This window comes from Parus major, chromosome 12 (assembly GCF_001522545.3).
Source record: "Parus major isolate Abel chromosome 12, Parus_major1.1, whole genome shotgun sequence".
Taxonomy (NCBI): domain Eukaryota; kingdom Metazoa; phylum Chordata; class Aves; order Passeriformes; family Paridae; genus Parus; species Parus major.
Window position 1 is genome coordinate 6,386,574 of NC_031781.1, and position 14,211 is coordinate 6,400,784.

A 14,211-nucleotide genomic window follows, 5' to 3' on the forward strand; every position below is an offset into this window, starting at 1 on the left:
TCAGTGAGGAAAAGCATCCAATTTATTACATACCCTGAAGCGCCCGTGGCAGTGCCAGGAGGACCACATGTACACAGGATGTTTCCACTGTTCAGCAAGGGGAAGAGAAGAGGGGAACAAACCCAACTGACCCAACTCACGGCTCTTTGGTGCTAGAAAACATGGTGGTGCAGCAGAGAGAAGCTGTGGGTGAGAGGGGCACCAGCAGAGACGAGGGGGGACATCTCTGACATCCACCACCATCCCCCAGACACCTGCAAGGAGCCTGCAATGTGCCTGGACACACAAACTACAAATGCATTTCGCTGTCCCCCCAGCCGGCACCTAACCCTGCGCCACCAAGCACCACAGAAATCCCCCCCACCTCCCAGCACCCCCAAACACAGTCAAACACCCTTTCTGCAAAGAGGGAGAGCAGGTCCTGGGGGAATCAGCGACCAAAATCTCTTGGCTGGAGAGGAAGGAGATGGGAAAGGCAACTGGTTCCCAGTAACTCAGACCCCAGTGGGAGGTGAGGCAGCCAGGTCTCTCTTTACTCCTCTCCTCTCTCAGCAGCGATGGGCTCCTTGGTCCACTTGTCTGTGACCTCCTGGTTGCCTGTGTAGCCTGCATCAGGCAGCAGGCCCGGGGCTCCCTCCCCATCCCCGGCCACCTCCAGGTCCAGCTCCTCGAAGGAGGAGCCGCTGGCTCCCGACTCGCTGTAGCTGTGTTCGCTGCGGTTGTCCGCCTCCTCCCGGCCACGGCTGCCTGGGAAGGGCAGCAGGATGGAGGTGGCCACCGAGGTGTCTCTGCTGTCAGTTGTGGCCTCCATGCTGATGGAACTTGTCTCACTCATGGTGTCACCCCCTGGGATGGAGAGAGAATGAGAAAGAGTGAACGTTGTGGGAAGGAGGGAATGGGGATGGGGTGCCACAGCCTTCAAAGCCACCAGAAGCCTCTGAGATATCAGGCCACGGTAGAGACCAGCTCCTACCTCCTGTCACCTCCTATGCCTTTGAGATGTGACCAGATCAATGGGCTGAGCTCAAACTGCTCCCTGAAATTTGGAACCCCGAAGCCAACACAAGCACCAGCTTCCAGCCATACCCTGAGCTCCTGGCCACACCCTGGCCCCACGGCTGCTCCCCATGCACACACCAAGGACTGGCCAAGCCCTTCCTTTGGGAGAATGCATGCCTGTCTCTGGATGGCACCAGGAATGAGACAAAGAGCAGGAAGAACACTGTGCTGAGAGGGTTGCGTAGAGCTGCAGCATTGTTTAAGCACCCAAGGGGATGATGGCACAAGTGCAAGTCATCAGATGTTCTGTTGTCAGAAGCAGGTATGTAAGTCCAGCCTCATGCCAGGGCATCCTGGTGCCTTCAGCACCTGACAGCCTGCTCCCACTCCCTCCACGGCTCTCCCACAGCCGGCAGCTCTGGCAGCAGTGTGAAGACAGGCAGGGGAGCAGCAGACATGTCTCAGGGTCCCAGAGGATAGGGGGAGCCTTCCAGCTCATTCTGTGCTTCTCCACATGACCTGGCTGCCAGCCACATCCCATCTCATGACCAGACCCCCAGGTGGATCCCTTAGCCCACCTCCCCCTCCCCAGATCCCTGCCTCATTAGCTCAATCGACAATACAATTAAGGAGTCGACAAGGAGAGGAACGTGTCAGATTGAGACCAGCAGCTCAGTACTGTTGCCAGAGCAACCAGCCAGGAGACAAACCCTTCCTGTTAAACATTAATCATTGTTAATTATGACATCACAGATCCATGTGGCTAATTATGACATCACAGCTCCACACTGTTAATTACAATACTTCAGCAAATATTGGGCAGGCTCTTTCATCATGGCCCTCCCTGCTCTACCTCCTCCCTGTCTGCCTTGTACCAGTGGGAAGTGAGTGCCAGGCTCTGTCATTTCCCAGCACCTCCATCCATGCTGGACTGAACACCCCTGCTGAGGATCATGCCCCACACCAGGAGGGAAACCAGGAGGAGTCCTCAGTGGAGGACTGAGGCTTGCCACCAACAGGGCTGGGAAGTGGCAAATGGGATCCTCTCTGCAGTCATCACTATCCTAGGTGGGAGAGGAGAGCCCTCTTCTCCACACTGTCTCCTGCTGCTGCAGCTCCATCCTCAGCTGCTGGCAAGGTGCTGCCTTGGGCTTCCACAGGCATTTCCAGCCTCCTACAGCTCCTGCAGCCATGGTGCCCAAGGCTGGGCTGCTTGCTCTCCTCCAGCTGTGTCACAGTCACTGATCTGAAGGAGATTCACCAAGGAGGGAACTTTCCTTCCAAACATCCTTAAATCCTTTTTCTGCGCTGTTTTTCTTCCCGGCCTGGGCAGCTGCCAGCAGAACTGCTTGTAAATGGCAGTCCTCTGCCTCCTGAGCAGCATCATCCCACGGTCCTGCCGGCTGAGTGACGGCTGTTCCGGGAGGATCGAGCAGTGGTAGCAGGATGAGGGGTAGCCAGAAAGGATCCACAGACACAGTGCACCCACTGCTTCATCCCACCTGGATGGCATACTGGCTTACTCCAGGAAAAGAACCTGAGCCTCCACCCTCTCACCTTGGCAACCCTTTTGGCAGCTGGCACAGCTCGGCCCCTCCCCAGGTGACCCCTCCCATGGAAAGCAGGAAAGAACCACTGCCCACTAACACGCACCGCCTTCGCTGCAGCATCAGGGAGCACCTCAACATGGAAACTACATTTACTCTAAGTTAAAAAGGATGTTGTGCACGCTGCAGCGAGGCGCTCACTGAAGGGGACAGCAGCCACTGAGTGGGCGGCAGGAAGGCGAGAGATGCTGTCCCACCTGACAGGACCTCGGCAGGGCAGTGGGTCAGCAGGGAGCACCAGGGAAGATCGAGAGCTGCAGGGGATGAAAGGGAGTGGGCAGACCCTGAGCCTTGAAGACAAATTAGGGTTTGCAAGGTATTTGGTGGTGATCTGAAAAGAAGAAATAATCTGATTTGGCCGCATTGATGGCCTGAGGTGACATGGACATGTTCCACCGTGGCTTCATGAAGCTGACTTACACACTGCTCCAAGCCACCACCGTAGGAAAGCACTGCTGTCCTCACTCTCATAGCCACCTTCCTCTCCCTTGCTCCAAGGGCAACAATAAATCGAGTCCTGTTTCCCTTCAGCCAGGCACTTTGTCACTGCTCTGTCACTTCTGATCATGTTCGAGCAGCCTCAGCTGGCAAATTTGCCCATTTCAGTAGCCTTGCTCTCCTCTCCACAGGAGAAGGCTGGCTCTGGCATGGCCACTCAGCCTGGCAAGGATAAATATCTGGGGTGGGCAGGGCAAGAGAGCTGCTGCTCTGGGATTGTGTGGGGTCAGCTCTGATGGGGGGATGTGGCAGGAATATCCAGCTGTCCAAACAGGGAGGCCAGGAAGTCAGTGCAAGGGGCTCCAAGAGGGCAACCAAAGCCCTGTGGGAGGGCAAGCAGGGATTCAGCTCTTATCTCACAGGCATAGGCTTCCAGCAGCTGCTACACCCACTTGTCCATCCTCCACACACTTTGTTGTCTGCCCATGGACCACTGCTTGTTCCTTGTATCCATGTTCCCAAGGCTGGTCCTTAGACCAGGAGCCAGTCCAACACCCTGATCCAGCATGGCTTTTCCCTCTGGCACATTGTGAGGTAGCAGCCATGCTGTTGAAACTCGCCCTTGACGTTGCTTGCTCAAGGATGGCACAGGCATCCCACTGCACTCTCACTCAGTAGGAACACAGAACCCAGGAGTTTTCATTTGGGAAACAGAGGCACAGCCTAGGTGAAGCCATGATAGGGTGTTGAGGAGTCCCCCAAAAGCCAGGGCCACCTAGGAAGAAGGGATATCAAGCAGCCAACTCCAAGAGACCAGCTAGGGAGGGTGCAACAGGAACCACTCACCCCACACTGCCAATGAGCCTGGTGGGGAGCTGGCTCCCCAGACAGCTCAGCCCTGTGCCATACCAGGTGCTGGTATTCCCAAATCCAGAATGAGGGCAGGTTCTCCTCCTGTGTCACCCCTGTGTCACACTGATGCCTGAGCAGTGCTCTACTCCTGGTGCTCCTGGGCCCTTTCCTTCTCCTCATTCCATCAAATATTCATCACTAAATACAGTGTGCTGCCAGGGGGCACAGCTCCTCTGTGATTGCTGAAGCTCACACACAAGCCCAGGAGAGGGGCTGGGGCCCTTCCCAGAATGTAGAGGCAGGCAGGAACAGGCAGGGCTCTTTGGAGGATGGAAGCAAGCAAGGACGAGGCAGAACACGCCAGGAAAGTTGCTCTTCTGTGGCACTGGAGCTCAGCATGGGATGCCGTCAGTTGTACCTGAATGTTGTGGGACAGATTCTGCTCCAGGAAAATGGGCACCTGAGATTCTGGGCAGAGCCACATGCTCAGGAATCATCTGTGCTCCTGCCAGCAAGCCCATGTGGTGAGGCTGCTTTTGTTTGCCTTCACCTTCCATGAGCAGCAGCAGGGTCACACTGCAGAGCGCGCTGCTGGGAGGGAGCCGGGAGCGAGGACCCGCTGAGCACCACGCTGATGCCAAAGCCCCAGAAAACAATTAAGTACAAAACAAATAATTGTGATTGACACTGGCCCCCTGGAGACCCATCAGTTGCCTTCCTAAAATGCTTCCTGTCTTTCCGATGACCCTGATGATGACGAAGAAGGGACGGAATTGGTGCAGAGACAGTCACAGCCCCTGGCCCCTTCCTTGTGTGTTGAGTGTGTCCGTCCTCAGCAGAGCTGCCAGCACCCTGCTCTGTGCAGAGCTGCCAGCACCCTGCTCTGTGCAGAGCTGCCAGCACCCTGCTCTGTGCAGAGCAGCAGCAGAAAGCACAGACCCTAGACCATGCCCCACAGCCTCTGTGGTCACTGGCTTCGCTCACAGCCACAGGCACCCAGCACCTCCCAGGGTGAGCTCAGGAGCAAGGACAGCAGATGACAGCCTAAATGGAGAGATGTGCTCCAAGGTCAGCAGGCTTGAGAAAACAAATGCAAGCCTTTCTTACACTTTCAAGTTGCTTGGTACTGTCTGGCACCAGCCACAATGACAGGTGAGGAGAAATGGCAACACCTTCCACTTGGAACTTCTCAAATCTTCAATTCAAAGAAAGCATAATCCATCTGCTGGTGGGGAGTTTCATGAACTGTGACTGACCAGTGGTGCGTTCACACAGAGTGTTATGTTCACACTCAACATAATGTCCACTCTGAAATTGCACTCAATGCTCTTATCTCAGTATTTTGGGAAAGGAAAGATGGGGCTTCTTCTGCTCCATGTCAGGACAGACAACCCAAAACTTCTGTGCATAAAGCATTCTCAGCTGCCTTTGGGAGGGGAAATGGGGCTCAGCACCTTCCCAGTCTCTACTTATCCATTGAGATAACTGGGTATCAAAGCCCTACACCTGGATTTGTGCATCTCAGGCATAGCCAGAGGAGCTGGCAGCCACCATCAGGGACCACCACCTGCCCCCACTGACCCAGGAGCACTGTCTGAGCCTCTAGCAGGACAGGACCACTTGAAACATCCACACAAAGCTGAGAAGGATCAAGAAATAACCCAAATACAAACTGGGGTTGACTGGAGATCATGCTGACAGGCAGATGGGGACACTGCTATGCTCACCCTCCAGCTGGGAGAGGAGAGCCTAAAAACTGTCACAGACATCCTGGGATCTGCTGGGTTGTCAAGATCTCATGTCCATCACCCCACTGAAGGGGCTGTGACTAACTGGAGCTTGCTTCTAGAGGGACTTCCCAGGGAAGAAGGATAAAAAGGATGTGAAAAGAAGTTTTTCTTTGTCCAACTCAAAGATGGTTGCACAGACCCCAGCACATAAAATCATCGGGAAGGGAGGACCAGTCTCATTCCATAAGGTAATCTTCATGGGACCACCAAAGTCTTCAGGCAGGAGCTGCACAAGCAACCCATAGGTTTGCCACATCCTCAGCCAGAGCAAGGATGTGACACCCCATCAGATGTGGTTCTGCCACTGTGCCCAGCAGTGACAACCACAGTGTAATGTCCAAGCCCAACTCTTTAGTCTCACAGGCAGGGCCAACCTCACAGTTATTATTATTTAAGTTGGTTTTGTGCAGACTCAGCAGATGGCACTGCATCAGATTGCACTGACAAAAGCTCATCTACATGCCTGGAAGGACAGGGGTGGTGGAGGAGTTAGCCTAGAAGTGCTGCTGGGGAGCTGAGCCCAGAATGAGAAAGTCCAACGTCATTTGCCTTCTAAAACTGGGAAGACCTTCCTAGCCCTTCCTCCAGCATGGCAGGGGACTCCCCCTCTGTGGGCATGCTGGCAGTGGCATCCCAGGGAAAGCACCAAGACAGCCAGGGCAGTGATTGCTCCAAGCATCCCTGGCTGTGCTGTGGGATCATGCACTCCCTGAGCAGGACAGAGGGAATGCATGCAGTTATCAAGGCACCACGCTCAAGCTGCTTTTGCTCCCATGGATCCTGCCATCCCTCTCCAAAACCAAGGGGTGACCACAGGAAGATGTCAGAGTGAGTGGGCTTTGGGGCACCTCTGGCCAAGCCGGGCTGGTGCCCCCAACAGCTGCCCCAACACAAGGCAGACAAGGAGGAGAAGAGCCAAGTGAGCACTGTGCCAACACAGGACCTGGAAATGCTGGGAAACAGCTCCAATTAGACTCCTCATTGCAACACTAAATGGACAGAGCTCCCAGAAAGCAATTCCCAGGCTTGCTTTTATGTGATTAAGAATTAAAGCGACCCAAACCTGAAGCTGCGTTAAAGCAAATGACCCAACTGCCCGGGAGGCGAGCACAGCCCTCATGGTTTTTTCATGCCCGTTACACAAGAGTGGGCAACCGTGGGGTGGGGGAGGCGCCTGCCCTGCCAGCAGCCGGCTCTGATGTGCTGTCCAGTGCCTGGGAATGCTTGGATAGCCGGCTCCTACATCTCGCAGGCACGGGAGCATGTGGGCTGCTGAAGGCAACTAGCATTTTGGGTTACTATAGCACTGCTGTTCTGCGCCTACAGCCATTGTGGTCCCTTCCTGTATGAATACATCCAGGCTCCAACAAATCTTGCTGAGCAGATGCTCTCAGGCAACTCCACCACCAGCTACGGCAACCTGGTATTTAAGCTCTTTGCAATCCCAATATGTAACAGATGAAGATGAGATCAAGGAAGATGTATATGACAAAGAGAAAAACAAGCCCAGCTGCAACTAAAAGCTGTGAGATCCAGCTCTGCACTGACAACACTGGGCCAGTGGCTTAACCCAAAACTGCAAGGGTTCCTGGGTGCTCCCCAAGGCATGGCATGGTATCTCAGGGGATGTCATCTCAGACCCTTGGGGATCAGCCCAGGGTGAGGTGAAGAGGTGTGATAAGACTTGGTGCTTGGGTACTAGGTGGGCACAGGTCAGTCCCTCTGTCTGCTCAGGCAGCAGGACTGGGGGTACCAGGACCCCCTCTGTGAGGGCTGATGCTGATCAAAGACAGAGCCCAAGCACAAGCCACAGATACCTGTGATGTCTGTCTGGGCATCCTCTGCCACAGCTGCAGCAGCCCTGCTCTTCCTCTCCAGTTCTTTCATTTCAGGCACATAGAAGTCCCCTTGGCGGGCAAGGGGACACACGAAGTAGATGCGGTCCTGCTTGTAGATCTCGATCCGGGGATGGGCACACAGCTTCCTCTCCTGGAAGACACAAAGTAGCCATGGGCAGGGATGTGCCCTCACCCCCCAGCCCAGCAGCCCCCCACCACATTGACCTGCCGGCCTGGCCAGGTCAGACTGGTCCTCTTTGCCCACAGGCGTGGAGGCCTAGTGAGGAGCAGAGGGTACCATCCCAAAGCCACAGTGCTGCTTTCCCTACCACACCAGCTCCATGCACCAGAGCAGGCAGGTTTGTCCCTGGAGGTAAGCAGCCAGCTGGGCTCCAGGAGGAGATGCTGAAGACACCTAGCTCAGCCTTGTTTTTGATGTGGTTATTTTGGACTGGAGTGAGGGGTTTTGGGGAGCCAGGCAGCTGCTTTGCACAGACCTGCCAGATGTCTGGTTCCTCCCAGCAGCACAGCCCCACAAACAGCACAGCCCCACGAGCAGCACAGCCCCATGAGCAGGCGTAGCACCTCTCTGCTAATTAATATAATCCAGAGCCGACAGCTCAAGCAGCTCCTTTCAGAACCACAAGGGCAGGGGGAATGGGAGATGAATCCTTGGCATTTCAGACAAGTCCCCCTCCTCCTTTTCCTCACCCCACCTCCCCCTGGCAGACCTCAGGCCCCCAGCCTGTCAGGGGCCCATGCCAGGGGCATGTCCCCTGGGCTGTGCAGCCCATGTTGAGCTGGGGGTGTGGGGACTCTTGGGGTGCCGAGGCCGGGCCGAGGAGCAGCTGGACCCCTCCTGCCACCCCCTCCTCACCCGCCCGCCCGCCAGCTGCTCGTTGGCAGAGGGGGCGGCTGATTACAAGCCGGGTGAGAAAGGAGAGTCTTCAGCGGGTTTTCTTTTTCTTTCTTTCCCCTTTTCAAATCACTGACAGCTTTTATTTAACCCTGCAACCACCTTGATTATCATCCTCCTCCTCCCTGCCCCAGCTATTCTCTTCTTCTCACCCTGATTGTCCTCTTCTTCTTCCCTGACCCAGTGATTTTCCTCCCTGCCTCAACTATTCTCCTCTGTCATGGCCTGCTGGTGTGGCTTGTTTGCACATCCTCCAGCAGGGTCCTTGTCCCTCTGGGACTCTCTGTAGCCAGAGCTGGCCCCACACCAAGAATGAGCTCTATGGACACATCAATCATGACCTTACAAAAGCCTGACTTCCTTCAGCCCTGGGGATGGACCAATGTGATTTAAGAATCATTTATTTCCCAGAGTAATGCTGGCACCAGGCAAGATCCACAACAGACATGAGCCAACACTGACCCTCTCCCCGTTGCTGGGCAGCTGGACCACCTGGAGAGCTACCTCCATGCTGCCAGGATGCTGCACAAGAAACATAGGCAGTAATCACACATCAGGAGTTTTTGGGTTCATTTTCCTGGGAAAGTCTGCAGGATCTGGCAATGCAGAGGCCCAGTTTACCCAGAAACACCACAGTGGCAGGAACATGACCCCAGCAGAAGCTTCACCTGTCCCATCCCAATGCCTTCCACCCTGAATTTCAGCAGTCCCTCCTCCAGCTGAGGAGGAACTACATTTCCTATCCCAGTGCTGCAGGGACACACAGGGACGCAGGCGGGCTTCCAGGGCACTTGGAGTTTGGAGTTCTCACTCATGGGCAGGTGAAACACTGAGGCCTGCAGATCAAAACTAAATTAAATAAAAACAAGCTGGGCTGTTTTTAGCAGCAGAGCAGAGGCGGCTCATATCACTCCTGCTTTTTCAGCAACAAAGCAGACAGGAGCCCTCCCCGCTGCTCTGCCCCTTGCTCTACCAACCACAAGCCCATCCACCAACCTTCAGCTCAGCTCGTTATTTTAGGTTACTGCAACACACACCAGAGATGGGTATCTCCAGGATTTGCAGGGCTCTTTGGATAAATCCAGCTGGCCCTCCAACACTTCATGCAGACAAAGAGAACTCACAGGATCTTAGTGCAAAGAGACATTCATTAACTTCCTGTGAGGTCTCCAACCAGTCTAAATCCTCAGGGATCCAGTCTGGCCTTCAAGCCATCCCAAGTTGACTTTCCAAAGCCCCTCCTAAGGTTCCAAAAGAGTGGATCTGGGACCTACCCTCTCCCTACAATCTACTCTAGGCTGCTACAACATCCAATTACACAGGCATAGAAGTGGCACCCCTCTGCCCATACAGAATGTGGGAATCTTGGCTTTTTAAGGAATAAAAATGCACACCTGAATGAAGAGCAGGACTAGCTCTTGAGCCAAATGCTGCTTTACACTCAAGATTATCCTGTAAGAGAGACACGGATGTTCCACCCTGCCAGGAGCAGCTCTGTGTCCCTGAAGCCAGAAAAGCCCAGGTATCCAGCAGCCAAAGCCCATGTCTGGGGACCAGGTCGGCGGGATCACGCAGAAATGGCTGGACGCTCACTGTCAATGCCTCATTAGGGACAGCTACAATACTTGATTTCTTCCCAATTCCTCCAGGGTTTTTCCCAAAACAAAATGGAGGGAAACCAGAGCCTGGGGGTGCTAATTTATGTCTGTACAAATTAAGCTGGAAGCCAGGCTAGTGAACTGGCCTCTGCTTCTATGCTTCTTCCCAGAGACACCCAGCATCTGACAGGGCTGCTGCAGTGCTCAGCACTGGCAGGTGGGCTCAGGAGAGGACAATGTCCCCAAGAAGGAGCAGGGAGTTGCAGCTGGGAATGCTGTCCTGTGCAGCCTGGGACAAAGGGATGAGGCTGCATAAAGACTTGAGAAATGGGCAGAGGCAATGAGGTGGGGAGCCATGACAACGGAAATGGATAAGGGGATCATCTGCAGGGGCTGATAGATCAGCCTTTTGATCATACCAAAGGAGATTAGGAAGCAGGCAGAGGCCAGGCAAGAACAGTGCAGCAAAGTGCACAAGAGGCTGGTGACACAAGTGAGTTTGGAATTATCCCCGTGGAGAGAAACACTGCAATGAAAAGAAACAACCTGGAGAGACTGGAGAGCAGAGCCCCAAGGCAAAGGTGTGGAAGAGAACAAATTAGCAAAGGCTCAACAACATGGCAAAACAACAGAAAGGCTCAACAGGCAGCGTTGCACTGCCACTGAGGAGGGAGCCTCTGGCTGGCTGTGCCACCAAGCCAACAGATGGAGCAGCAAGGGCAAGGTGGAGCTTGCAAGGCAGAGCCCTCCAGTCAAATCCAATGCATTCTCACACGGGCGGAGGAGCTCAGCGAGAGGTGAGCAGTGGGACACTGTCAGTGTCAGGCTGCTGGCTGTGACAACAGGACCAGTAAGTGGGGCAGGGAAGGGGACTTGTCCCTTTGCAAGGTCGTGCATTGCCACCTCCCTCTTCAGCCTCTGCCAGGAGCTCTCCCTTCCTATGGCAAGCAAAGGTGGAGGCAGCAGGGCAGTGTGCAGGACTGACTTCTATCCAGGACTCTCCTCTGAGCACCCAAAACAGGGGATTCATTGCACATAATCCATACAGCCCATCTACACACATAAATGCATCTAGAGTCTGCAAGTTCAGTTCTGACAGAACAGCAGTTCCAGCATACTCCTGCCACGTCAGACCCGCTGCTTCCCGTGAAGCCAACTCCTTCTCAGCCCATCTGAGGAATGTGGTGGGGTGCTTCTCACCACCTGCTTGGGAGCAAGGCGTTATGTAAGGGAAGACTCCTGCACTCCTCTTTCCCAGATGGAACAGCACCTCACCCCATCTTTAACCTCGGGTTCCGTATCACCTACCACCACGTACTGACTGTAGGATTTCCCCAAGGTCACCCTCAGCCTGCTAGGAATGGAGCATCCCTAGACTTGTGCATCAGAAAGTACAGCAGGATTATGCAATGACCAGCATTTTGGGAGACCTTCCCCAGCAGCAGGAGGTGCCAGCTATTCGTCAGCACAAATCTTTTGCCCCTTACTGGTCCACAAGGTCACAATGTCTGCCCATGAAATGGCTTGGGCACAGCCTCCCAGGAGGAAGATGCCCTCACTTTCCTAGGTGAGCACAAGAGCAGTCCCAGGGCTACAGAGGACATGACAAGGTGGCCGAGACATGACCTGCAGTCATTAAAATCCCAGTGGAATTGTGCAAGGGCGGAAGGAGGTGGCAGGGTGCTCATGTCACACCATGGCCCTCAGCACCTGCTGGCAAGCAGATGAGCTGGGGCACTGTGGGAACTGTCTTTGTCACTCTGTCAGGTTCATCTGCTCAGGAATTCAAATGTCACCAACTGGATCTGCTTCATCTCCCACTGCTGCAAGAATTCATCTTGTTAGGAGACCACAAATGAGCCTTGTGGATGCTCTCTGGATCCTTGCCATGCACAGGCATGTTGGCAATCAGCCTCCAGCTGAACCCAGAACACTCCTAGTCTTGCCAGGAAGGCAGTGGGGAGGCAGCTCTGTCCTCACCCCACAAGCTCCCTGCCACCCTTGACTCCTTACTGTGGCCTCCTGGAATGTCTTACAATGTGATGGTAAATTCACACCAGCCCACTGAGTCCCTGTTTCAGGACTGATGCTGTAGGAGCAATTGAGGAGAGGTTTTTCGTGCCACCACCAAGCTTCCTACTGGAGCAGAGCTGGAGGCTGAGCTGCTCATGCTGCCCAGCAGCTCCTGACTCCACTGCACACACAAGAGATGTCCACTTCATGCTCCAGCCACCTGTGTGCCATGGGAACACAGCCATTGCTTGTGCCTGTCACCCATCCCTGCCAGAGCACTTTCTGCCTGCAACACGTGAAAAATGTGCCTGTTAAACCCAGCCCGGACTGGAAAAACCATGGGGAGCAAGCAACTGATCACTCAGCAGATGCAAACACTCTTCTCCCCTAGGGGAACCAGGCAGCCCCAAGTTGCCCTCCTGGTCACCAGCCAGGGATGAAACCTCTAGTGATCTGCCACTGGGCACTGCTGAAAAGCTGGGACAGACTGGAGCCTTTCCAGAGCCACTGGAAAAGCCGATAGTGCAGGGTCCAGCCTAAGCATCAACTGCTCTCTGCACAGTGACAATCATGAGAACAACTTCCCAGCACAGAGGGGCCAGTGGACACCTGGCCCAAGTCTGGCCAGGAGGGCCCAGACTCAAGGAGAAGCTGTGGGCTGTGGGATTGTCTCAACATTGTTTTGGCACAGTGTGCCTGGAACTGCTGTTCACCCTTGCTCTCATTGTGACAGGATGTGCTGCTACCATTGCAGGGAAGCAGAAGGGCACATGGAGCTGCTTCCATCCACATCCTGCTGTGACACTGGAGCAACACCAACCACATAAGGAGCTTTTCCACAGGCAGTTGGGGTCAGTCTCTTCTGTCTATTATGCTGCCATACCTGAAGAAGGAATAGATGGAGGGTGCAAACACACAGGGGGCTTGTGATCATCGTTGGGGATTTCTGCCTGTTGGAGGGACTCACCAGCATCTCCCCAGACAGCTAGGGCACCACCACAGTCTTCCTGACATGAGCCTCCCCCTGCCTGTGCTGCCAGCACTGGGGCTGCTCCAGGTAGTGAGAGCAAGTCATCTGGCACTGGGAGAGTGTGGGGAGACCCCTGGGCGACCCACCAGCCCTGTTCTCACATGCCAGCAACTCCCACCTGCCCAGACAACACAACTCCCCCACACCCTCCTTCCAGCTGGAGGCATCCATCCTCTCCATCCCCCAATGACGGGGTCAGACACTTCAGTCCCAGCGATTTTAAAGGGACAAAAAAACTGCGTGGAGCTGAACGGCCCTAAATCAGTTGCTAAAATTAAAAGCTGAAACTGAGCCACCAGCTAGGACTGGGGGGAGCGTGCTGTGTGCCACATCCTCCTCGCTTCCTCACACGCTCCATGCTCGGTGTGTCATCCCCGCTTATCTTAGAACACGGCTGCTAGGTAGTCCTGAGAGGCTTTGCAATTCATTTGCACGGCACCCAGCACCCTTTGGCATTCTCCCAGTTCAGCCAGGAGACAGACTCCTTGCTGGGCCATCCCTCTGTCCCAGGCCCAGACTGGCTATGACCCTGTGTCCATTCCTCTTTGCTCAGATATCAGCTTGAGTTTAGACACCACTTTAAGTCACCCATCTGAGCTGATGAAAGCAAAAAAATAGAGGCACCTCTTCCTCCCAGGGCCAAGCATCTCCTGGGCTGCACTACAAGTGGTATGGACAGCAGCCTGAGGGGGATGTGTCTCCTCAGTTCTGCTCTGTAAGACCCCACGTCGAATATCACCTCCATCTCTGGGGATCCCAGCATGACACAGTCATGGACATGCCAGGGCAGGTCCAGAGCAGGTCACAGACACAGTCCAAGGGCTGGAACAACTCTTCTAAGGAGACAGGCTGAGAGAGCTGTGGTAGTTCAGTGTGGAGATGAGAAGCCTTTGAGGAGCCCTAAAGTGTGCTTGTAAGAAATGGAGATTTTTCATCAGGGCCTGTGGTGACAGGGCAAGGGACAGAGGTTTTATAGCAAAAGCTAGCAGGTTAGACTGGACATAAAATGCCTTGTGCTGAAGGTTGTTAAGCACTGGAACAGGTTGCCCAGAGAAGATGTGGATGTCCCATCCCAGGACATGGCCAGATGTTCAAGCCCAGGCTGGATGGGGCTTTAAGCAACCTGCTCT

At 54.5% G+C, this 14,211-nt stretch overlaps 1 protein-coding gene across 2 annotated transcripts in view; it reads right to left on the reverse strand.

Annotated features, from left to right (window-relative positions):
- TEX264 (testis expressed 264, ER-phagy receptor) overlaps positions 1 to 14,211 on the reverse strand; it is a 38,493-nt gene continuing 24,282 nt past the window's right edge. For both annotated transcript variants that reach the window (XM_015641208.3, XM_015641207.3), the window contains 2 exons: positions 7,504 to 7,675; positions 1 to 846 (listed from right to left, as the gene is read on the reverse strand). In XM_015641208.3, the coding sequence (XP_015496694.1) occupies positions 533 to 846; positions 7,504 to 7,675 (486 nt within the window). In that variant the 3' untranslated portion in view covers positions 1 to 532. The remainder of the gene's footprint in view (positions 847 to 7,503; positions 7,676 to 14,211) is intronic.